Source organism: Micropterus dolomieu, linkage group LG13, assembly GCF_021292245.1.
Source record: "Micropterus dolomieu isolate WLL.071019.BEF.003 ecotype Adirondacks linkage group LG13, ASM2129224v1, whole genome shotgun sequence".
Classification (NCBI taxonomy): Eukaryota; Metazoa; Chordata; class Actinopteri; order Centrarchiformes; family Centrarchidae; genus Micropterus; species Micropterus dolomieu.
In genome coordinates, this window is record NC_060162.1 from 11,146,919 (window position 1) to 11,171,972 (window position 25,054).

General features: G+C 38.3%; 4 protein-coding genes across 6 annotated transcripts; 2 read left to right on the forward strand and 2 right to left on the reverse strand.

Annotated features, from left to right (window-relative positions):
- Positions 1-3,195: 3,195 nt before the first annotated feature.
- dnajc21 (DnaJ heat shock protein family (Hsp40) member C21) lies at positions 3,196-11,262 on the reverse strand. Of its 3 annotated transcripts, none has more exons than XM_046067538.1 (12): positions 10,849-11,262; positions 10,081-10,174; positions 9,843-9,966; positions 8,728-8,859; positions 7,443-7,747; positions 7,199-7,365; positions 6,712-6,805; positions 5,970-6,134; positions 5,817-5,865; positions 5,560-5,696; positions 4,069-4,159; positions 3,196-3,837 (listed from the first exon to the last, which is right to left on the reverse strand). In XM_046067538.1, exons 1-12 carry the CDS (start codon positions 10,943-10,945, stop codon positions 3,676-3,678), a joined length of 1,617 nt encoding a protein of 538 aa, XP_045923494.1. In that variant the 5' UTR covers positions 10,946-11,262; the 3' UTR covers positions 3,196-3,675. The 3 variants fall into 3 exon arrangements, with proteins under 3 accessions (XP_045923494.1, XP_045923492.1, XP_045923493.1); XM_046067536.1 differs by having other exon boundaries at positions 5,560-5,699; XM_046067537.1 differs by having other exon boundaries at positions 4,069-4,156; positions 5,560-5,699; positions 10,849-11,261.
- A 1,580-nt stretch (positions 11,263-12,842) lies between these two features.
- Positions 12,843-16,362, forward strand: bxdc2 (brix domain containing 2). The gene is made up of 10 exons (XM_046067234.1): positions 12,843-13,033; positions 13,403-13,514; positions 13,665-13,708; positions 13,792-13,862; positions 13,970-14,019; positions 14,110-14,183; positions 14,777-14,827; positions 15,201-15,302; positions 15,445-15,573; positions 15,695-16,362. Exons 1-10 carry the CDS (start codon positions 12,899-12,901, stop codon positions 15,935-15,937), a joined length of 1,011 nt encoding a protein of 336 aa, XP_045923190.1. The 5' UTR covers positions 12,843-12,898; the 3' UTR covers positions 15,938-16,362.
- rad1 (RAD1 homolog (S. pombe)) lies at positions 16,285-20,866 on the reverse strand. Its single transcript, XM_046067235.1, has 7 exons — positions 20,695-20,866; positions 19,951-20,152; positions 19,551-19,659; positions 19,236-19,393; positions 18,896-18,996; positions 18,652-18,750; positions 16,285-17,084 (listed from the first exon to the last, which is right to left on the reverse strand). Exons 2-7 carry the CDS (start codon positions 20,143-20,145, stop codon positions 16,907-16,909), a joined length of 840 nt encoding a protein of 279 aa, XP_045923191.1. The 5' UTR covers positions 20,146-20,152; positions 20,695-20,866; the 3' UTR covers positions 16,285-16,906.
- Positions 20,743-23,495, forward strand: LOC123981955 (UPF0729 protein C18orf32 homolog). Its single transcript, XM_046067236.1, has 3 exons — positions 20,743-20,900; positions 22,227-22,442; positions 22,909-23,495. Exons 2-3 carry the CDS (start codon positions 22,263-22,265, stop codon positions 22,972-22,974), a joined length of 246 nt encoding a protein of 81 aa, XP_045923192.1. The 5' UTR covers positions 20,743-20,900; positions 22,227-22,262; the 3' UTR covers positions 22,975-23,495.
- Positions 23,496-25,054: the final 1,559 nt, after the last annotated feature.

The window sequence follows — 25,054 nt, forward strand, 5'->3', positions numbered from 1 at the left end:
ATTTAATACATGCAATGAATACTTGGAAGGAACAGAATAAAAGGTATAGAGTGTATTTTATGGCTAAATGGAAGTTTTCACTATATTGATGATACATATGTATGATTCATGTGAATATATATTGTTGAACTGATTAATGAAGGATTATCTTAGTTGGACTGGTTAAACAAGTACACATGAACTCGGTGTGTGTGTGTGTGTGTGAAATCTGGAATAGTCCATTCTTAAATAAAAACCTATTTTTTGGTCACAACGACCTTTGAGTCAAAAGTGTTACCTATTCAGAGTCCAACCAACTGTGAAATATGGTCACAATCTCCCCTTCTGTTCCTGAGTAATGGTGTTGAATAACAGAGTCAAAAATGTGTTTTTCCAGGACATTATGATTTCATAGTGTTGGCCTTTTGGGTGAGAAAATGTCATCACTTCATAATTGTATCCTATTATTGTAAAATTGTGTCATACCACAACAATTCTTGAGTTATGTCACAGTGGCCTTAACCTTCCAGTAAAAATTTTCACCAATTCATTGTCCAACAAACTGTGAAATATCGTAATCAATTCAAGGAAGTTATGGTCAGAAATGTGATTTGTGAGGTCACATTAACCTTTGACCATTGACAACCAAATTTTAATCAGATCATCCTTGTGTCCAAGTGGACATTTGTGCCAAAATATAAGAGATTTCCTCAAGGCGTTCCTGAGATATCGCATTCACAAGAATGGTACAGATGGATGGACAACCTGAAAACATAATAGCGATCGCTGGCGCAGAGGCATAAAAATCTTGATAGCTTGATATCTCATACTTCTCATGAAGTAAATATTCAAAAAGCTTATTAGTGTTCCAGAGGGTCACACCATGGTGGTCCATATAAAAAACCCATCACCACTGGTTCAGGCTCCACAAATGTATGTATTCATTAATTTATTGCATTGAATGTCATGTGCAGCAATACACAATACAAAACACATTATAATTTATATTACTGAGGTTAAATATAATGCATATAACATGTATGTTATGTATGTGTATAACAAACATGATGAGAAGTTCTCTTGTGAGGATACCATGCGAAGGCACTGTGTAGCACAGTATGTTCATTAGTAAGTAAATGCAATGTTTATGCACTTGCGACATTCTCAGTCTTCAGTTCAGTAGTACCTTCAGTCTGTTGCTAGTCTATGTTCTGTTCAGAACAAACTAGCACAAGCACTGCACATAAGGTTAATAGCTCAAAAGCCTATTATTTACAGTTACTGATTGTTTCTGTGGCTTTTGCTGTCTTTTAGTAAGCTTTTAGCTACAAAGTAATGTACTGACTCAGTTACACCTGAGCTGTCAATTGGGCTCTCAGTCACCAGTGAGAAGATCTGCTAACTGCTAAAAGCTACTGATTTGTTCAGTGACAATGATGATTCAGTGTAGGCAGTTTGAAGATGTGCTGTTAGAGTCATTAGTACTGAATAGTAGAGAATTTAGATTATATTTTAATCAATCTCAGCTAATGCAAATGTACCATGTGTTCCACCCATGCTGCTACATATCATCCAAACACAAACCCAAACATGTGACACCCGCCACCAAACTATTTATGCAGCTTACTAGATAGCTAACAGTTACAAAACATTGCTTAGCATTAACGTTTAACAAGAACATGCCGCAGGCTGCTAGCCACTCAGACAAATAAAAAGGATAAGATCTACATTAATGCCAGTCTTTTGCTTACCAGCCATTTTAATGCTGTGAAAGCATTCCAAGCTTCATGATGATTTTTGCCTTGGTCCAAGGTGAAAGGACATTTGTAATGAAATGCATAATTTATGCATAGTTTTCCAGTTTATAGTTTATATTTCTGTAGACCTCAGTAACAACTTAAAGGACTATGTCCTCTGGTTAAATTACCTGTTGACAACAGTTAATTTGCCAAATGTGTCTATAGTTTCATGATTTTAACACAGATTTTAACTTTGGTGTTCTTTGACCTGAGAATTCACAATGTTCACAAATAACTAGCCACCTTCACACTAAGTGCTGACCTTGGAGAGGAGATTTGAAAAGCAACGGTGTGTATACTTGCTTATAAATTTAGTTTTTCCATTTGTAAGATGATGACTTTGTCATTTCTTCTTTCACAAGTCACACCATCTTGTTTGGAGTGACTGTATTTTTGCACATATTTTTTTACTTTTTTTGAAAAACCCATTAAACAAGTTAAAAATGTTTGCTTGGCATTTTTAATGCAACCCCTTCACCATGCATAAGCAAAGACTCGTGTTCCTATTAGTATTTGCTTGTGTTCAACGTGGCACATTTTGTCATCATTTTGTGATTGTTTGGCTGCTGCACCCTTTTCCTAAGACGATCTTTGATCATTTTACCTACTACTACAGCTTTTGCTAACTTAGGGAAATAAAATGATGCCAATATTTTTGCTTCTGTTGCCCAGCGATTATTATACTAGAAGAAAAATAGAAGAATATGGGGCAGATGTTTTTAAAAGTATATTCACTGCAAAGTCAACATGTCACCACTACAACTTCACACCTCCTCTTGCTAATCAAACAGAACATCAAGAATGTAAAAGCATTGCATACAAAACTTGTTCAGATTTATTCACAAAGCAGCACTGAATAAATCTGCAGTGCTCTTTAGAATTTAGTGTTCTTAGCTTTCACCATTTATCACTAAATTATTGCAACTGTAATCATTGTCTTTGAGAATGATTACAGTTGCAATAATTTAGTTTTCTACACATTAAAAAACTATTATGAGCCAATTCTAAATTTCAATACCTCCTTGAAACAATTCGTTCACAGAACACTAACACATTGCGCTTTGCACCGATAGATTTACTTTGCTGCAGGAATATTCCCATCTCCACCTCAAGTGCCAGAAAATGTCTGGAGTGCCTGCTCTGCTTTTAGTCTGCGACACAGAAAAAAGGTGCCTGACCTGGTTACGCTTGTCTTGTTTTCTCACCACTTCAGATCTTCCGCATCACAGTGGAGGATGTAGATTTCTTCCTGGGCAGTTTTTAACATGCCCGTCCACAGCAACATGGACAGGAAATCAAAGGGTCAGAGGAGTAACTCAATGCCAAGGACCAAACCTTGAAATACAATCATCATATGCCCTTTTGTTTTTTTCTGTCTCACCAATATAACAGCATAATAAAAAGGTACAGGCACATGTTTTGTCCAGACATACAACAGACAGTTGTTTATTGTTAATGCAAATCATTCCAGAGTGTTGGTATAAATATCAGCGTGCAGTATCACTTATTTTTATGATGCAGAAATACCACTACTGAGCTCTTCATGACAAACCAAGAGACAATTTCTGAAACAGTAAAGGATCTGTTAATAGGGATAAAGGCATGTCCTATTTTTCTACCGGTTTATCAGTACAGAAACACTGCGCAAAGTTTCAATCATTCCAATTTGGAAGACTCATAACTGCAGTCTTAAGTCTTAATCTCTCACAAATACACAACAATCTCACCGAACATGATTGTGTAACTTTAAAAAACAATCCGCTCTCAGTCAGCCAACCAAGTTTATTAAAGTCCACTTTCAAAGGCTTTTTCTGGTGTATCTTAGGTCTCAGAGCGTCGTTTCCTGTGTCCCCGCTGAGTAAAAGTTGGTCAGGTTCATCAGCCCATGAAAGATTTGTTATCTGTTCTTCTTCTTGTCTTTTTTGCTCTTGCTCACGGAGCTGTGAGCAACGTTTGAGGAGAGAGCGGAGGCGTGGCCGCTCGTCTTCAGATGGTCAAACAACTTGTTTCGTGTGGGGAACTCGTTGTTACAGGTCACACAGCAGAGGTTCACTTCCTTCTGGAGGTGGAAAAGGGGAATAAGTGGTTTAATAATAAAACTATTGATCACTGTCTTACAGTAAGTGCATTTTCAAAATATTCTAATGAGGTTCTTTAAAATAACTCAAAAAGGGATGCTGTTAAACTGAAAAGTGTGAAAGCATGTGTAAGCAGAAGACATTATTAAATGCATAATGATAAATACAAATCACACAAAATAGCATCAAGCTGTGGGTTTTACTGTACATACCTCAGAAAACTGCTCTCCTCCTGTGTTTGACTTGACATTTTTTGGCTTGTCTTTTCCTCCTCCCTTCTTTCCTTTTGTCTTCCCAGAGCTGCTGAGGCAACATTTAGACAACAAATAATTAGTCATATTCTAAAATGTTAAGGCAAACACCATTATTTTTTTTATAACTCAAATAATTCATGTTATCCTGCCTAATTTAATTCAGAAATGAACTGTGTTGCATCCCCTATTTGTCATTTTTTGTAATGCCACGTGCTCATGAAAGGATTTTGAAATCTATAGGATGAGATGAGGTTCCTGTTTTTCCAAAAAGGTTGTTTCCTCTGTTTTGAATAGTACCCCAAGAACTGAATGAGAACTTTTTTTTTTTTTTTTTAAATGCAATGTGGGCAAAATTATTTTTAAATCTTTGTTTGTCTGACATCAGGAACCTAATCTGAACCAAACAGCAATCAAAGGGAACAGGATCCCAAGTCCACAAGTCTAATGAGGGGGGCACACATTTTAAAAAATTAGACACTCAATTGAATTAACGCAAAATGTTTCTTTTAGCAATAGATCAAATATGAATGAATTAATGTGATGCGAAAGGTGTCGCTCGTATTGATGAACTCTCAGAGAATTTATCTCTTGACTCTGCAGTTCGCCTCATCCCTACCAGAGGCTGAAATTTTTACTGTGGGATTCCCGGGGAATGGGAGTCAATGTCACTCACATGACTGGGCGAGACAGGAAAAAGGGTCAACATTAGCTGGCAGGTCGCAAATAAATATGCAGTTCTTATATGTATAAACGCTATTTTCTGATTTTTATATCTTTTACTCTGTCATGGGAGTGGGACGGGACAGGCAGAGTATTTTTGTGGGAGTGGGATGAGACGGTCAAAATCTGCTCCCATGTCACCCTCTAATCTCTACGGAGCTTAACATTTACATTTACCTTTCAGCTCAATGTTTTGGTTTTACGACCCACAAACTCCACTCTCATCAAGCCTGTTTACACCAGCAACTTCCAGCAAAAAAAGCTCTAATAAACCAATTGCCCAGTACCAAACAGACAAAGTTAAACTAAATTGTAAACAGAGAGGAACATCTAGCAAGCTAGGCAGCTGCATATTTTTCCCCAAAACAGAGCAGAAAGTAAAGTAAATATTTGACTTATGTTTATCGGGATGTCAGAAACACAACTCCTAATGAATGCGAATGCTCTGTGGCTGCTGGATGTGTAAAAAAGCAATTGATTGCAAAAAATGCACGACTTTTCAAGATGACAAGTGTTGCATCGTCTGCTGCCCCCATGTGGCCAAAGCCCCATATCATTACATAGCCAGAAGTTGAAATCGTATAAGGAGAGGGAGCTTCAGTCTGGTCTAAAACTATCAAAATGCTAACTTTTGAACAAATCCAGACAGAGATAGAGAGAGACAGTAGCTGTATCTGTTATCACAAAGAACACTTTACAGATCTGGAGATGGCAAAAAAAATAAATGACCTCTTGACTTCTGTGGGAGGACGATCATCCTGCTTCTCGGGCTCTGCAGGGTCTGCTGACTTCTCAGGGGCATCTTCCCCGCAGGTCGTCAGCGTTGGTTTTGCCGCCTCCTCCTCCTCTTCCTCCTCCGGAGCACTCTGCTATAGAAGTAAAAAGCACGAATAGAGATGGGTTTTAAGAAAAAGGGACACATCACAGGCATTAAAGAGTACATTAAACCAGGCACAGCCACTGAAAGAACGAAAACTTTTACTCACATGTACTACTTTCTGCTGTTTCTTTTTCTTCTTTTGCTTTTTGGACAGCCTGTGTTGTTGGAAAGAAAAATGTGAAGAAATTATATAAAATCCAGCCTGACAACCAGGTCATTTACTACATTTTTTTCTCTCTGATCACATTCACCTACATACTTTTGCCTCGGCTTGTCTTCCTCCTCCTCCTCCTCCTCTTCCTGCTCATTTTCCTCCTCTCTTCCGTCCAGGTTCAAACCAAGTGAAACCTCTTCTTCCACTAGTTGTTGCCGCAACAAAGCCACCATCTCCCGGTGCTTTTTGGATTTTTCATGGTTTTTCATACTATAGAGAGAAAAGGAAAGAAACGATGAACATACTTGTAAAAGGCCTTAATAACACAGATTTAACATGTGTGAAGTGTATAAAAGCCCTTTGCAGATTTGTATAGTTACCAAAAACAGGTATTCATATAATCTCTAATAATGGTTATTTGACATTCCTTCATGTCCCATTTTTGCCTATGTGAAGTAGCAGTGAGTAAGAAAAAAAAAAAAAAAAAACAACAACTCACAAACAATAGCATAAACGGCTGCGAGCAAGTTGATGAGTCAGAACCGAATCGATAAGAAAATTCCCTCAACACATAAATAAGTGCAGACAATAGAAATGACTAACCTTCATCATTAAAGTTTGACTAATACAGTTTTTCCTCCATTGTTCAGATGCATTGTTAGGAACAAAAATCATTTTACAAATAGACAACAAAAAGAAAAGAAAACCATACATGAAGTCCACACGTGCAAGCATTTAGAACCCAAGATTGTTTTTTCTGTAATTTATATCAGGGCCATAGGTCACATTGCACCCGCCGTTTAAAAATCACTTACAGTTAAGTGAATGAACTTATTAAGTTACTCACGCTTTATCCGATTTGAAGGATTTGTCACAGGCTGGGCAGTACAGATCATCATAATAGTCAATTGTCAGTTCGTCGCCATCAGGCTGCTCTGCATCTGTGAATGAACATTTATGCATTGAAAAAGAAATTAGAGGCACTTCACACAAAGGAAAGAAAAGTACTTTATACTTCACTGATGATTAACTTCTATTTAAGCATTAATTAAAATCTGTGGCGATAACTTATGTGATTGACTTGCCTGAGGGTGTAAGCCGAGAACCACCTGCTCCCTTTAAAATGAATTAATTCAAACTTTAAATGCAACATTACATAAACTACCGTTTACTATGTATATACACGGCCTAACGGGATGTTGTGAGCACTTCTCCTTTGCCGAGATAATCCATCCACCTCACAGGTGCATATCAAGATGCTGATCAGCTGATCTGCTTATAACATGGACGGATATATCATTTGTGATAAATCTCAAACACGCTTCCTCACTGACCTCCTCCCTCTTCACTGTTCTTCTCCCGTCCGTCCATTTCCAGCTCTTCCTCCTCACTCTCTGATGCGTCTCCAAACTCCTCTCCATACTGAGCCTCTATCTGCTGCAGCTCCTTCTCTAGTTCAGACATAGCCGCCCAGCTCTGCTCCCTGTACTCCTCTGCCAGTCTTGGATAGACATACAGTACAGTATTACAAGTATGAAGAAGAAAAAACAAAATAAACACATTTATGCAACTACTTACTTGGCCTGGCTAAGCTTCTGTTTGCGCCTCAGCTCCTCCACCTTCTTGATCTTCTCAGCGTTCTGCTCCTCCACCAGCTTCTTGTGGGCCTGCACACGGCGGTCTCGCTTGCGAACAAAAGCCACGAGTTGTCGCACAAGCTCGTTGCGCTCCTTTCGAGCTTTCTCTCTGGTCTTCTTGTTCTCCTTCTCCATGGCCCTTTTCTCCCAGCGGTTGGAGGCCTGCCTGGTATCATACTCCTCCTTCCAGGCAAAGTTTTTACGTGTGCAGAAACTCTGCCAGTAGCCGTAAAACACATGCACTACCTGTAATATGTAAAATAGACTGATAAAGTACACAAGCCTACTTAAATACTTTTAATATTTTAGTTTTTACTCAGAGAAAGTAGAACAGAAAAAATGTGCTTACTATTTTATTCATGTAACTGAAGTGTATAAAGAACTCTTAGATCATCCAAAAGAGGAACAACCTTGAGACAAGTGTTTAAAAGGTTCAGTGTGTAAGTTTTAGTGGCATCTAGCGGTGAGTGTTGGTCTCATTTCCCAAGTTGTGAAGTCCTTTCTCCGACTTCAGTGTGTGTTCATGTGCTCTTACATCGGCATGTGGAATAAACATGGACGCTACTACAAAGATGTGTTGGATTACCATTTTCAGAGCATATAAACAACACGCATAAACATATTACATGTTTGCGAAATATATGTATGCAATATGTGATTTTGCACGAATCAAAGCTCTGTATACTTCTTTATGTCCTATGTAAACTTTATTTCTCTTTTTGCAAAAAAGATTTAAGAAGGAATTCTGATTATCCAAACACCACATGAATGCACCGCTCCCCCCTCCCTTTCTAAGCACACAAGAGAAGCTAAAATGGCCAACACGCTCTGATGGCTCTTGTGCTAAATAATAATAGCGTGGGCCTCCATTTGTCTAAATTTCTCTTCTTTTCTTACTTCTAATAAACCACTCGACTACTACTACTACTACTACTACTTCTTCTTCGTACGTATTCAGCGTAGTGATGAAACGCGCTCTGTAGAGCAGTTTGTCCATTCAGGCTACTGTAGAAACAAGGTGCCACAACATGGCGACGTCCATGTAAGGGGACCCGCGGTGTATGTAGAGAAAAATGGCTCATTTTAAGGTAACAAAAACATAACGGTTCACTATGTTGAGTCTTCATACACCACTGAAAACATAATTATGTATATTATATTGCTTTTCTGTCAATAAATCCTCCTAAATATTACACACAGAACCTTAAATTGTGGGGCTGACTTACGGTATCGTAGTCACTCTGCGAGTCTCCAAAGGGAGGAAACTCCTCCTCCTCTTCCTCCTCTTCCACCCTGCCATGCTCCTTCTCCTCCTTAACAATGGACTCAAAGAGATTCCTGTAAACTGTGTAAAAGCCCTAGGGAGAGAGAGTGGATGAAAACAAGAGGGAACAATAAATGAGAAAATAAATGTTCTGAGATGCCAGAAAGAATTTCTGTCCCCACAATCCCAAGGGTTGAAGCTGCCTCCACCAACCTGAACAACCTGTCGTTGAGGTGCTGGACTCTCATAGCTTTTGGGATTGAGACCAAAGAAATTCTGACTGGGTTTAATCAAATCGTGTGGGGTTTTGGTAGACTGGCTGTGTGTTCTTGCATGCTGAAAAGGTGACTGGATGTTTTTGTTTTTTTTAAGTAGGGCATAATGTCCAGCTTACACATAGCCTTGCAGCTGAAATTTATTTTGTCACTGTATTGATTTGCCTTTTGATAATCTCATTACTCCTTCCTTTACAACTAGGACAGACAGTCTGGCCTGTTATTTATTTGAGTGGTGCCACAACTCATGGGTTACATTGCCTTTTTAATATCAGGAGGCATCAAATGAAGTTGTTTGGTATGTGTTTTGATTTCATATATACGTCAGTCATACTTATCTCTGTGCTTGTCTCTGAAGATTCTCAGTCAACCAGGTCATAGTTATCTAAGGAAGGTTAAAATCAAGGGCAACTGGACTTCATCAGAGAACTGAAGAAGCATTTGGATGAGGGGCAAAACATCTTCAAGTATCTTCAACTATGTCCACTTGCCCTTGATTTTAACCTTCCTTGGGTATCTCTGTGCTTGTTGTGGATACACATGTACTCCTTTGGGAAAAAACATTTAAGTGTCTCCCAAAACCTTAACTGTTTCTTTTCCTCCCCACCTCAAAACATAACACGGACAAAGTAGAGAAGAGAATGTGTTACAAATATCATATGGTAATGTCACTTTGGCAGATTGAGATCATTGTTCTTTTGGTATTTTCTTTGTCTGTAGAAGATAACTAAAAAACCTGGTTTAAGTTGTTTTGTGAGTAATGAGCAACATGATCTTTGCACACATGACCACGCACACTCACCTTCTCGTCATCTCCAAAGCCAGAGTAGCAGGTGACTGTGAAGTACTGCAGCAGGTCAATGCTGTCATCTTCATAATCTCCACTCAGTCCTCCTTTCAGCAGAGCGTCCCTGTGGTTGTCATACCTGCCACACAGAAGGAGACAGAGGCACCAGCTGAAACATACTTAACCCACACGGTCTGTCCATAAAACAGTCAAGAAGAACTCTTTGCACATGTTGAAATAAATATGTACGCACCAAGCTCTCTCCTGCGGATCACTCAGGACATCATAAGCTGCCTGAATCAGCTTGAAGTGCTCCGCTGCCTCTTCAGCATTGTCCAAATTTTTATCTGGGAATTTCAGAAGGAAAGCACAGTTGTTGTTAGTGAAAACTTCTTTATTTATTGACAATTTTGTGAAGCTTGAGTTAACAATATGTTGATGCAAGTTTACTGAAAGTGGAAGGAATATACTGACAAAGCTGCAGTTTCAAGCATTGCCTATTTACAGTTTAGTAAAAAGGGCATAAGAAAGTTGCCAGGAGTTTAGTAAATAAACACAATGTATTCAATATGTAATGACTTGTTACAGACAACTACAATATCAAAAGTGGGTGCTTTATTTTAGTTAATCTCACTTGGAAAGCTTAAATTCAATACCTCCCCTTTATTTCACAGGCAAATACTGTACGTTTAACGTTACTATATTAAAGTTAACTTATCTGACATGTGTAGTTGCTTACTTTAGAGTATAAAGTTGTAATGTAAAACTAATTAAGTAATGCAATTCAAACTGCGTGTAACGTTACACCAGCCAATATAATAACTTCCCATCATAATGTAGTATCATATGTCACACCATTCACTTAACACTTTCAATTTACTAACAATATATACTTAAAATTACATTTATAGAAGTGATTTCAGGGATTTAACTTTAAATTAAGTAATTTTCCGATCTTCTGTTCTGCTTCAGGGATACCGTTCATTAACATTAAGTCTATAAGGTTTCTACCACTACTTACCTGGATGCCATTTCAATGCTAATTTACGATAAGATTTCTTCAAGTCATCGTCTCCTGCATCTCGTTTCACACCCAATATTTCATAGTGACACTTCATTGTTAGCTAACTGTAAAGAGAAACTTGTCTCAAGCATTAAATACTCAGTAAAATGTTGTTCACGTTGTACCCAGCGGTTAACTTTAGCATGTCGCTAACTGCAGCATGCTAGCGACAGTGCCGCATGTCTCTTCTATCTAAGTAATTTAGACTTTTCACGTGATAGCAACAATACTGTATTGTTTCGCCTTACATATTCAAATCTGCGCAAATCCCTTCATCACTAAGAGACAACATCTACACGATAAAATGCTTTAAAACCGGTTGTCAGGACCATATCGTTGCTGTATGGTGCCGCTACATCTCGCGAGAATAGTTCTTCTTCTATTTCTATTTTCGGTCAACTTTAAGCTAGTTTCACGTTTTTTCTGCCCTCTACAGTTCGAAATTAAATTGAGCTCTCATTCAATTGACATACTTCATATTTCTAAGCACTATTCGGGAAATGCCCAATGTAGTGGAATAAAACGTTCTTATATTAAATTATCTCAAAATGATCAATTATAATCTAATCAATTATAATCACACATCTCTCATCTACATTTTCAGTCTGCTAAACTGGTGGCTACATTTGCCCAACCTTTCACCCTCCTTCAGTCTTATCTGGATGTGTTACTGTTAGGTCGAATCTAGGTTTTGACCTTAACTGCAATGGCTCTACTACTGCTATTACACAACTTTTGAATGATTTTAACTTTTACTTTTTTGGACAAATAAAGAATAGAGAGTTCACATGAATGGTTCTCAGCTAGTAAACATTCATCCTCCCGGGGTCTCCTCAGGGCTGCATCGTTTACCCACTTTATACTTGTCTTGTACACAAACAACTGTTATTATAAAGACAGGTATGTTCTTATGTTTGCAGATGACTTGGTAATAGTCAGCCTTCTGCACAATGAGGAACATGGATTCATGACCCAGTGGTTGGACAATTTGTCACTTGGCGTGTCTTTTCTGCAGTTGAACGTGTTTACAACCAAAGATTTGTTCACTGACTTTCAAAGAAGACCTACTTCTCATTAAAGGGGAGTCTGTGACTGCAGTCCAGCATGTATTGTATGTATGTACTGTAGCGACTGCCATTTTTATTCATTGTTGTATTCATTATGTACTTACTTTGATTGACTGCTGTCTGTGAGCCAAATTGCCCCTCTGGAATATTAAAGCTTTATTCTACCGTCATTGGTTCTTCTATCTGATTCTTCTAAATTTTACTCATTAACACCTTACAACAACTTTTTAACTTGCAGTTCATTGGGTCATTACTGCTATGCCCATTATATTAAATAATATTACTTACCTGCTTCCATACCGTTACAACGAATCTGTGATTTTATATTACAAGGCTTCACAGATACCTGCATAAAGTTATCATACCATAGTGCTTTCTAGTGTTGACAGAGAGATTTGAAACGTCTTTGCAACTTTCTAGACATGGTGGGAAATTCTTGATCAAATTCTAGAAAATGTGGTAAAGTTATGAATAAACACTTAACTAAATACACGTAATATAAACAAAGCAAATAAATGACACGATTTAGACATCTTAATTTTCTGGTGAAACTTTTTAGATGTGTGTTGTGGGGGTGTGCTATACAGACTTGTGACTTCAGTATTTCACATATATACATATATATATTAACTTACTTTATGTTGATCTCTCTTGTTCTCTTGTTACTAATATTGTATGCTGCTAGGTTCGAGTGTGCTGTAGTTTCATTTCCACCATTTCAAATTACTTCATTTTCTTAATGGATGTGTACACATTCCCTAACTTGTTTGTATATTTTGTTACACTTTCAATAATAAGTAAGTAAATAAATAAGCATACTTTGTTTTTGACGCCATGTGTAGTATATGCAGTACCACCTCCGCGCCGCTAGGGGTCCCCCCCCCCCCTCTCTCTCTCTGCTCCGGACGGTGGTTTCGCGAGAGTTGTGTCGGTGTACAAACATGTCGGCGTTCAAGAGAAAACGTGGAGGACAGCTTGCTGGGAAAAAGGCGAAGAAAGTCAAATTTGTTGCAGATGCAGGTGAAGCTGAACAAGAGAAGAAAAATGAAGTCACAATCCCAGCACCGGTTTCGTCGGTAAGGGCTCGTGCTCGTTATTAGCCACTGAAGCTGGTGACTCGATAGCTAACTTAAGCTCACCAGTACTCTGGGGGTATATTTTCTGTAAATTACTTAACGTCATTGGTAAACTAAAACGGCGAACACCATGTAGCTGAATAGTGTAATTTAAGTTAATTTAATGTGTGTATGTTAAAAACAGTCCAGTCTGAAATCAATAACCGTTCATGCACAAAACAGGGCCAAGCACACTTTGATTTGTTCAGTCTGTTACTACTTTTAGGAATGAAGAGGTCCTCTGGATGCACATTGGAAATGTTTTAAACACACTATTAATTAGCGTGTTTTAGTTTATTTTGATCTTATGAATGAAATTCTCTTTAACAGGGTAAATGGACAAACAAGGAAAGGGTTCTCATTTTCTCCTCAAGAGGCATCAACTTCAGAACAAGACACTTGATGCAAGACCTGAGGACCATGATGCCTCATTCAAAAGCAGGTTAGTGCTGTGTGTCATTCATTTACAGTTTTATTTCAACCAACTACTACCACTACAAGTGCTGACACTTGTTAGATTGTTGCTTATTCTGATGTGGCAGCAGAGATATAAGTTTTGTCATAATAACGAGGTTTTTCTTTTGTCTGTTAGATACAAAAATGGACAGAAAGGACAAGTTGTTTGTTGTTAATGAGGTGAGATTCTTATTTCAAATTTGGACACATTTTTATATAATCACATGCATTACAGCATAGCTAAAGATCAGCTTTGTTCCCAGGTGTGTGAAATCAAAAACTGCAACAAATGCCTCTTTTTCGAGGCCAAGAAGAAGCAGGACCTCTACATGTGGTGAGCATTTGGTCTTCGTTACATTCTCTAAAATATTCTGCTGGCCTCTGTAATTACTGTTGTAGAACAAATTTAAAGTAAAATCAATAATGTTCTCACCTTTGCAGGATTTCAAACAGCCCTCATGGACCTTCTGCAAAGTTCCTGGTTCAAAACAGTGAGTTACTTCTGTACTACAGTACCAATGTGTTATAAACAACACCTGTCGTGTGCCATGGGGAAAAACTGATTTATATTGTCTCCACAGTTCATACACTGGCTGAACTCAAGATGACAGGAAACTGCCTCAAAGGATCCAGGCCGCTGCTCTCATTCGATCCTGTGAGTAGCACATGTTGTCAGTGATTCTGTCAATCATAATTAGGCTGTATTAGGGGTATATTTCAGTGATAGGCGGAAGTCGGCCACAAAGACCTGTAATTTTTTCCACACCACACCAGATGACTTCAGGGATTAGCACAACTAGGGCTGCAGCTAATCATTATTTACCGATTTGAATTCATTGTTTGATCTTTAAAAGGTCAGAAAATTGTGAAAACTGGCCATCACAAATTCCCAAATCCCAAGGTGATGTCAACCCAAACCCTAAACACAGTCAGTTATAAAAAGTATATATGATGTAAAGTGGGAAATCCTCATATTTGAAAGGCTGGTAGTAGCAAATGTTTGGCATTTATGTTTAATAAATTATATAGTAATTTATTTTTTGTTCTGTTGTGTAATTAAATAATCAACAGCAGCACAGATACAACTTAAGAAGACCAAATACATTGCTCTTTCCACTCTTGGTGCATGATTCTCCAGCTGTTCTGACAAACTGTTGGCCTATAATATGCTTTGGATGTAATAATGAAGGTCAGAACTTGTCAGACCTGAACAAGAGCTAAACTTTTTTTTGTTATTTCCTCCTATAGAAATTTGACAAAGAGCCCCACTATGCTTTACTGAAGGAGCTCTTCACCCAGGTGTGTATACAAGATGCATACGTTAATCCTGACCACACTTTTGGTAACAGCCTTGCAAAGTAGACTCAGTTGAGTTGAACTGTAGCCAGAAGATGACACTGTGGAAATGTGAGACGGAGCTGATCAGTGTTACATAACTTAAATATTCAACAATTTATCATTTAGTTGGCGCTGTGTATGTTTAAACTGAGAAAAACGGTGTTGGATTGAGCTGCTAAAACTCCCCAAGTTTACTTGTAATATAACTTGGACTTTGTCAACCCTGATAATTGTTTAGATCGAATGAGTAGGCTTAACTTTAGTTTAAAAGCTGAGTAGGTTGTATTTCTACATTATTTAATTTAGGAAGTACTCAATTTGTTTTCTTGTGCAGACATTTTCCACTCCACGCTACCACCCTAAGAGTCAGCCTTTTGTGGACCACGTCTTCACATTCACCATCGCAGACAACAGGATATGGTTCAGAAACTATCAGGTAATGTTTCATTACTCTTGGTAAAGTCTTCTATGCCTGCATTCTCATTTTTAGAAAATATTTCATTGTTCTTCTGTCGTGGGTTAGGGTTGTTCTTTCCGTTTATGTACATTTTATAATATTTTCTCTGTTCCACTTTCAGATCATCGAGGAGGATGCCTCTCTAGTAGAGATCGGCCCTCGCTTTGTTCTCAATCTCATCAAGGTCTTTCAGGGGAGCTTTGGAGGGCCGACGCTCTATGAAAACCCAGACTTCCGGTCTCCTAACATGGTAAAATCCAGTGCACGGTAGTTTATATTGTATGCATGGGGATGTTATTGAATCCCATTTAATGTCCCTGATACATTACCATGCTGCACCATCAGTCACTCCTCTCTTCACACACCCACAGCACCGGCGACAGATCCGACTGGCGGCGGCAGCCAGGGTGCGTGAGAAGCAGATGGTGAAGGAGATGCAGAAAATGAAGAGGACCGATGCGAAGGATGATTTGACCAGAGATGTTACAGCTGACGTATTCATAACACCAGCCGATGAGACGCCTGTTCACATTGAGACAGAAGCACCTGCGCCGAAACCGGTGAAGAAGAACAAACACAAAGCGTTCAAAAGACAGAGGATGGCACGCAGGTAACTGGATGGACTGGATTAAGCTGAGTGAATGGCTTACTGCTGCCGCGATGCGAAGAAAATGTGATAATGCTACGGTTCAGTCAGGTCTGAAGTCCAATATTATGAGCTTTTTGTCTTTTTTACAGAAAGACTGTGTAACACGTTATTATCATATGACAACACGAGAAAATCTTAAATATGCATATGTTGTGTTCAGTGTCTGTTGCCATAGTTTATGGATTCACACAATATATATTTAGCTCCCTCACTCAGGAGGATTGCAGTCTAGCTGCCATTAAGGCCTCTGTTTCTACAATACTGCAAACTATATTTGCCCATCCATTTTTGATAAAAGTAAATATTCCAGTGTAAAAAAACAAACATGTTTATTGCTTTTGAGTGATTACAGTTGTTTTGTAAGTCATGGAAATAAAATGATTTACATACTGTCAGTGTCATCTGCTGTATACTTCAGACAAATGGTTGTCAAAGGTGTCAGCATACACGTTCAACATGAGGTACAATTATGGCCATGTATGTGCAGAGAGACACTTTCAGAAACATGTACCAATGTAGCATTTCATAAATGTCTTATGGGTTGTTAACGGCTCACTGTATGAGTTAAAGGAAGGAAAGAGGAAATACTGAACGCAGACAGATGACTGCTGTAATCGGACTACAAACCATTTAGACTTGAGGGACGTCTGACGCAAAATACAGTAACTGTATATCACTTTCTGTATCTCTATGAAATTATAAGCTCAGCATTGTAGTGGTCTAACTACACACAGGCACATAATGTCACCCGTCTGGTTATCTTTCCACAAATCCAGTGACAAAGCTCTGCTGAAATGCAACCTTCCCACTGTGCCCATTACCCATTAAGTCCAGGTTTTCCTGGGTGCACCCACTGGCTGTACTGCCTCCTCTGGGAAACTGGCCACCACTGAAGTCAAAGTGTTTATTTAAAGGGGAATTGAGTGGACTGTAATCACTCCTCCTCCACGTCCTCGTCAGGACAGCAATAATATTCTACAAAGCAGATCTGTCCGTCGTCGTTCCTGACCAGGTACTGCAGAGAGAGGAAGCCCCTGCTGTCTGTCCTCACAGAGACTTTACAGGACAAAGCCAGGGCTTTTGTGGATGGCTTCAGCAGGGACATCTTGTACCTGTTAGCAGAGAGGACAGCACAGAATGTGGAGCTTTAATACAACTATTAGAAAACACAGAGACAAGAATATTGGCCAAAAGGTGGACATTATAATGCAAGGTGGACCTGGTGAAAACAAACAAATTGTCCTTTTTACTGGCAGATATTTTGTCCAGACAGAGTATGAACAGTACACAGGGGTAATTATTAATACTACTAATGGTTGCATGTGATTTAGTGAGTCAGGATGTCCATTTCCCAGGCATGAGGAATACAGTCCACTACATTCACAGAGCAACACAAGGCAACTAATTGAAAATAATTTCTGGGAAATAAATAGCACATAATTTCTGTTAATTCATCCACTACTTTCTCTGCCATTATTTTGTTGTGGATGTCATGTAACTTTCTCCAGTCCCCCTAGTCCATCTCATGGTTGCAACAGTACAGTTTATTATACTGTGCTCATTCGCTCGCGTGGCTTCTCACCACTGCTACGCAGACGATTCGCAGCTTTACTTATCCTTCCTGCCAGACAACCCCACCATCTCGGCACAGATCATGGACTGTCTCTCAGACATATCTGCATGGATGAAGGCTGGCCCCTTTAACTAAACCTCTCTAAGACTGAAATCTTGGTCATTCCAGCCACGCAATCTATAACATCAAACTACAAATTGACTCTTCAATCATCACTCCGATCTGGGTGGTGAGAAACTTGGGGGTCATGACTGATGTCCTTTTCAGACCATGTTACTGCTGTCTCTCGGTCGTGCCGCTTTGCTCTATACAACATAAGAAAAATCAGGCCTACCTTACTCAGTACGCCACCCAGCTAATGGTACAGGCCATGTTTTCCAGCTTGTGCAGTGAAACCCCTACAAATGGTTCAGAACACAGCAGCACGTCTGGTTTTTGATCAGCCCAAAAGAACTCATGTCACTCCATTACTGAGTGACCTCCACTGGCTACCTGTGGCCTCCCGATTCAAGTCATTAATGCTGCATACAGAGTGTCTGCTGGGTCTGCACCCATCTACCTAAACTCCATAATACAAGCTTACGTTCCTTCTCGGCCATTTTGCTCCTCCAACAAAAGCCGCCTGGCTCTGCCATCCCAATACACAAATCAATCTCAGTCCCAGCTGTTCTCATCCGTGACACCCCAATGGTGCAACAAACTACTATATGCCATCAGAGCAGGGGCGTCCCCTCTCTAACTTCAAGAAGCTATAGAACACATATCTTCCGAGAACACTTCCTCTTATAACACCTCTAACTCCTAACCTCTAACATGCACTTCCTGTGTTCTTCTTCTTCTATCCCCTTACAATTCTTTTATTGATTGCAATTTTTTGTTAACTCTTACTTCCTTCCCTAGGTATTTACCCCACTGATGCCATACATGCTATTAGCTCTTACTAGTATTTATTGCTGCCCTTACTAGTATGTATTGTCAGCTGTAGATTTCGTGCTGTATTGATGCTCTATTTGATGCTTGTATGATGTTCCTGAAATGTAAGTCGCTTTGGATAAAAGCATCTGCCAAATGAGTAAATGTAATGCATTGTAATGTAATATGCTAACCTGTTGGTTTGTGTCTTGGTGCATCCGAACAGCTCCATCATGTCAGAGTCTTTGGGATAATCATAATGGGCACTTCCCGAGTTCCCAAACGTCGACAACCTGAAGAAACAAACCAGATTTGACAGTTTAATTATTGAACAGATGATATGTGTATTTGAACATGGGTCTTTTGAGTTTTAGAAATATAATCATGAGCTGCATTATACTGTAGCTTTGAAAAGCTATTTTAGTTTTGACAACAAACCTGAAGTATGGCTGGCTGGGAGACATGGTGATCTGTAGCACCTCACTGGTCATGTCTAGCTCAGAGAAGGCTTCTTTCAGACTCTCGGACAGCAGGATCACCTTTGAAGAGATCCAAAAGATACATGAGTTGTAATTATGTACTGTTTTCATAGAACTTGCAGATATTGTCATATATATTCCTTATGGGTTTGTAAAGTAGTCATTGCAAGCAACAGAAAAGGTGTATTTTTACTGTTAATGTGTAGTATCTAAAGAGATGATGTGTATGAGTTTACTATTAGTTTTTTTCAAGTTGGCCACATTTATGTCTCTCATTATATGAAACACTGAAAGACCACCTTGTTTGTGACGTTGGTGCTACAGAACTCAAAGTCAATTGGCTCTTCTGGTTCTTGTGTGTTGATCTTGCACACAGTCACCACCCCACCCTCCTCCAGGAACAGGATCAGAGGGTAACCGTACCCCCTGTAGCACATCCGTAAGGCTGTGGATACTCCTGCAACATTACATAAGGGAGATAATGGAAATGCAGTGTCATGTCTGAGATGGATAATAATCTAACTATGGCTAAAGAGATTTACTGTGTTTAAACAGAATTTGGTTTCATTGTTTCCCTTTAGCTTACTCTCCATTAAGGTTTCTTTTGTCTTTACCTGGTACTGTGCTTCCTCCAAAGATATTAAGACAGTCCAGCAAAACAGTGAGGTTGACCTGAAAACCCACCAAATCTTCCCTTATGGTGAACTCTTGGAATATCTCAGCCTGGAATAAAGAGAAAGCATGTCACCATTATAGGGGATACATTTAATCGAAACAGCATTGTGGGTCAATCAAGACCCAACTTGATCACTTCCTTTGTGTTTACTCAATTATAAAGTATTATCATGTATGTAAATGAAGATGGGAGAAGTTTGCCTTCAGGGGGTTTGTCTTTTTTTTTTTTTTTTTTTTTTAACTTAACCTAACCAAGTAGTTTTGGTGCCTAAACCTAACCAGGAAGTAAGGCTTTCTGGCAAAAGGGCCTGAGGGCAAACATCTCCCAGGTACACACACCTGGATGAAGGCATTGGCTTGCAGACATTTGGAGTCCTCCACTGTGACCTTCAGGCCGTTGGGTGTGGCGCTGAAGATGGCATGGTCTTTGAAGGTGATGGCTTTCAGTATGTTGGAGAGATTGCGAGCATTATCCAAGCTGGCAACTAAAACGTATTGTTCACTGTCGTCTTGCGACTGGGTTGACAGAGGCATTGCTGCACTGAAATGAAGACGCGCAGGACTTTACAAGAAAAGTTTGGACGGAAAATGTTCTGGAAGGTGAAAAAAAACTGCACAAAACTATGAAATAGCAGCTAAATTAATATATCGTTAACATAGATGTCTCTTTCATTAGGACATGGATACTATTTTCATTTTTCCAATCAAGATTGAACTCTTAGCCGAAAAGGTTCATATAAAATGTACCACACATGCACAAAACTATGAAATAGCAGCTACATTAATATATCGTTAACATAGATGTCTCTTTCATTAGGACATGGATACTATTTTCATTTTTCCAATCAAGATTGAGCTCTTAGCCGAAAAGGTTCATATAAAATGTACCACACATGCACAAAACTGTCATTTTGCTGTCTGTTATTGACATTGTAAGCTAAGTTTGGCTATATGGCAGCGAATCACATGTTATTAGAGATTAACAGAACGTAAATAACAAACTGCCCAAAATTTCTATCTAGAATCCCGGATTAATACACTTTAAAACGTTTTTACTGGCAACTGTGATTATGTGTCACTTACAAAGTTGTAATTCAGACCCTCATACGGTTCTGTTTTGAAGAAAAGCGCCCTGCTTAACTAACAACTTCCGGTTCTGACCACGGAAGTAGCTTCTGCGCATGTGTGAGTCCATTCCAGAGACTTCGCAGCAGGGTCCAAAACACCTGAGAAATATCCTGGGTACAGCGGCAATACGTGACAACAGTGGTGTTTTGTGATCTAAAGAGGTGAGACTTATTACTCAGTTAAAGTCACATGGTTAGAAAATGTTGTGTAGTCTGCCGGTTAGTTATAGTACCTTCACCACCGAGTGATGGCAGTAACGTAAGCTAACGTTAGCTAACAGCTAACAGTCGCTCAGTTAATTAAGTTAACGTGATTTCTGTGTTCGCTGATGAGTAACGAGACAGATTAATAGCACACAAAAGGCTCTCTGTCTCAGGTTGGGGCCTCCACAAGGTTGACGATTAAGGTTGCCGAGCAGAGCTGAAAACACAGCCTCTCTTCTTCTTCGCTACGATTACTTAAACTAACAACGTTAGCTTCCAACATGAATTTCACTGACAGGTCGTGACAAACGTCACCGCTTTGTGAAATGGTATGGGAAAGCTTACTAGAATGATTCCGAGAATAAACCTCATCAAATACGCATCTTGACACTAGAATTCTGCTTGTTACTTTTACTTCTGAACTGTTGCCCCCTGGAAAGATCTAGTGTTGACACTGCAGTCAGGTTGGCTGATATTCATGTTTGTACAGCTCTACCATTCATTAGCTACTGTGAATGACCAGTGAAGTGTTTTTTTTTAAACCAGGCAAATTACTAACACATTCTTATTTAGGGACACATAGGAAGAAGGACAAACAGATAAATAAGAAAGAAACATAACAAGACACAAAAACACAACAAAGGGAAGCTGGGCAGCAAGGGTAACATATGATCAAATAGGACCATGGTGGAAGCTGTATGAAACACAATGTAAAAGGTATGAGTGAGTTTTCATAGAGGTGGACGCTACACAAATCAGCTTTAGGATCTATCCTCCTGTCCTGTGGTTGGCTAAATAATTATAATTGTTTCTCCAAATATAAGTTAGGATTGAAGTGATGTTATTTTGTTACATTATTTGAACATTGTTGCATCATTAATATTGAAATTGTATTATTATAAGTGTAAGTGTTATGATTGTGTGCACACCCTCTGTAAGTAAAAAACCCCAAACTGTTAAGAATTTACATCCAAATTTAATAACCACAGTAATTAATATTCAGGCCAACTCCTTTCAAAGCAGGTGGCACTGTAGACACACATGTGGGGGGTTTAACCAAACTTTTCAAATCTATTAAATGGCTACCTTATAACCCACAGGGATATCCATATTGACAATTCAGTTGCAGGTCTTGTCCAATAAAATAACATTTAAAATTAATCATTAAAAGTTTTACACCCCTGTGTTCATGAAGATTAGTTATTATATATATATATATATATATATATATATATATATATATAGACAACTTATGAATCTCTTTGTCTTCTTTCTCGGCTTCAGATTCATCATTTTCGGCGGCCTCTCTGAGCCACAGTCATGGTGTGCATTCCCTGTATTGTGATTCCTGTCCTGTTGTGGGTCTACAAGAGGTTCCTGGAGCCATTCCTCTATCCTTTCATTTCACCAATTATCAACACATTCTGGACCAAAAAAGCGGTCCAGGAGACTGGCACTACTGACCAAAAAGTTAGTGAAAAGAGTAATGGGACTTCAAAGGTAAGGGATAATAAGTACTAATGATTTTATCTTGTCATTTTAATAGTGAAACCCTTTTTCCTTTTATTAATTAATTTGTGTAGGGCTGGGCGATAAGTCAATATTGTATGTTTAATATGTAGAACAGTGGCATCCTGTTAAGTGTTTTATACATATATTTGTCAGAATAATATTCCTTTTAACACTGTGGTATTAATTCCAGCCGTGTTTAAGATACATTTTTTAAAAATCTGTATTTGTTGAAGAAAAACATAATGCTTCCACAACTCATCTACCAGGAACCACTTAAATACAGCTCATTCAGACACTTTGAATGTATTTAAAGTGGTTGAAGTTGGCTGGCTAAGTTGGCTTTCACTTGACCTAATCATGTCTAATAATGGTGTTAGTTTTGAGCCTCTTTCATGATTGCATGTTGTCGATGACGGCATTTTTTGAAAGACATTTTCTTTCTAATGTGTTTCAGCCTGAAATGAATGGTGAGGCTACTGCCAACGGATCCGCTTTGGCAGCAGATAAGAAGACAGATTGACAGCTCCGAATGTTTATGATGCATCTTACACAGTGTAAATATTTAATTAATATAATATAGAGAAACTATGAAATAACTTATGTCTTCTTTGAATAGAGTGGTTTTTATGACCTTCCAGCTTGTGTGTAACTTGTTTTAAATCTTCTCAGTTATATTTAAGTAACTGGTTATTGTTGATAAATTTTCCTTGTTAATCACAAATTCATACATGCATTTTCTGTATTAAATATTCAGTCTCAATGAAATAGTTTTATAAGTCAAACTCGCAGTTTAATGAATGAATAAAAGAAAACCTTCAAATAAAAAAAGATGCCCATTAATTGCTCTCATGCTTCCACTTCAGCTAGTTTGCTCACTTCATATTATGAAGTCATTAAGGGTTCAATTTAAGTTGTTATATAATACTAGTTGGTCTATAAAGCACTGAATAGTTCTGCTCCAACTCTCAGTCCTTTCAAATCAAGGTGTAAAACTTGCAATTTGCGTTTTATTAAATTAAATACCAGACTTTTCATTCCTAATAATTTGAATTGCCTTATTGAAATACAATTGCCTTGCTTTGAATGGGGTTTTAGAAGCTTCCCAAATTGTGTGTGCTTGATTTTGACTTTTTTTGTTAGTCACTCATTTTACAGTGACTAAGAAAATTGGCTGTTCTTTTCAGTGATTATCATGATACTGATACATATACATACATTTACAGCACCTACTTGGTTATTCTTGTAGTTTTTCACTCAGAATAGTATCTTAAGTCAAATTAGAGTTTAATCACTGAATTAAAGGATATGTTGTGTGAAGAAAAATGTTTATTGACTGCTCCCATACTGTCAAGTGCCTCCATTTCATCTAATTTGCTGAAAAGTGCATTGATGTTTATATAGAATATACTAAGACAGCATAAATGTGATAGCGGTGCCTGTGTAAAATAAGTACATCCTAGGGGAGTTACAACATGTTTTTAATGACTTCATAGTACTTGTAAGTACATAGAAAACCAAAGTTTAGATCAGGCACTTGGGCTCTATTAGCCCTATTTTTATCTGCAACGTCACAGAAGTAATCAACCGATTATGCACAGGTGCATTTGACACAACCCCAACGGCAGCATTACAGGTGTAGTGGGAGAAATGCCACTAGAGATAAGAAGTATACAGAATTACTGGGTTAATTTAAAGGGCTATAGTCAAGACCATCCAACACAAAACACTGTAAAACCTTGTGGGGAAAAGGACTTGAGGCTAAAAGCTTCAGATGGACAGTTACATTGAAAGGCAACAAAACTTAGGGTGGTAATATTTGTGATAAAGTAGTTATAAGTAAGCTTACCAACAAAGCAAAATGTTTATCAAAGATGTTTTGACAGGCTCTTTCAAATAAAAAAGTTAAATTTGTAAAGAAACTTTGATTTTTCTGAAAATAGTAATTTTAGGTACTTTTATATCTCGCTAAACCAGCAAGCTAAAATGGGCTGCGTACACACACACACACTCTTACACAGAAGTTACACAGAAACTGAGGGTAGAAAACAGGTTCATAGGTTTTTAGGCCACTTTTACATCCATGTAAAACCTAAATAATCTTTTACTTTACACAGAAAACAGACACAAAGACACCAGTGTGCACAAACACACACTCATACAACGCAATCAGTTCATTTTTAATATCTTTTCCAATGAAATAATTGTTCAACTTTTTATTGTATGAAATGTATTTACGGTGTTGTTACTGTGGCACTCCAAAGACATGTCAGTTTCCTGCTAAAATTGACAGCTGGTCCATTTTACCTGAGTTCAGCTAAAATGGGACAGAGGGAAATGCTGACACTCAAACTTCCAAAGCAATTGTAGTTTTTTTCATTTTTTTAGCAAATAAATATTTAAGAGACCCATACCAATTTATAAAAATATAATCTCATGCAGAGTTTCTTTTATAGTCTTATAACTCATTTACCTAAAAGTGGCCCATTTTAGCTAACTTCACCTACACTTTGATCTAATAGATATTCTACAAAAGAAGTGAAGAGATGAGAGTTATCGAATCTTATTTCAGTGTCTCAGACTAACTAATATGATTGAGGGGA

Coding starts and splice junctions, on each gene's coding strand:
- dnajc21 (XM_046067536.1), bottom strand. CDS start 10,945: ATGAAGTGTCACTATGAAATATTGGGTGTGAAACGAGATGCAGGAGAC. Junction 10,175..10,848: donor AGCATTGAAATGGCATCCAG/GTAAGTAGTGGT, acceptor TGAAATTCCCAG/ATAAAAATTTGGACAATGCT. Junction 5,866..5,969: donor GAAGACAAGCCGAGGCAAAA/GTATGTAGGTGA, acceptor CCAACAACACAG/GCTGTCCAAAAAGCAAAAGA.
- bxdc2 (XM_046067234.1), top strand. CDS start 12,899: ATGTCGGCGTTCAAGAGAAAACGTGGAGGACAGCTTGCTGGGAAAAAG. Junction 15,303..15,444: donor TATGGTTCAGAAACTATCAG/GTAATGTTTCAT, acceptor TTCCACTTTCAG/ATCATCGAGGAGGATGCCTC. Junction 15,574..15,694: donor ACTTCCGGTCTCCTAACATG/GTAAAATCCAGT, acceptor ACACACCCACAG/CACCGGCGACAGATCCGACT.
- rad1 (XM_046067235.1), bottom strand. CDS start 20,145: ATGCCTCTGTCAACCCAGTCGCAAGACGACAGTGAACAATACGTTTTA. Junction 18,751..18,895: donor CCCAGCCAGCCATACTTCAG/GTTTGTTGTCAA, acceptor TTGTTTCTTCAG/GTTGTCGACGTTTGGGAACT. Junction 17,085..18,651: donor ACCAAGACACAAACCAACAG/GTTAGCATATTA, acceptor CTCTGCTAACAG/GTACAAGATGTCCCTGCTGA.
- LOC123981955 (XM_046067236.1), top strand. CDS start 22,263: ATGGTGTGCATTCCCTGTATTGTGATTCCTGTCCTGTTGTGGGTCTAC. Junction 22,443..22,908: donor AGAGTAATGGGACTTCAAAG/GTAAGGGATAAT, acceptor AATGTGTTTCAG/CCTGAAATGAATGGTGAGGC.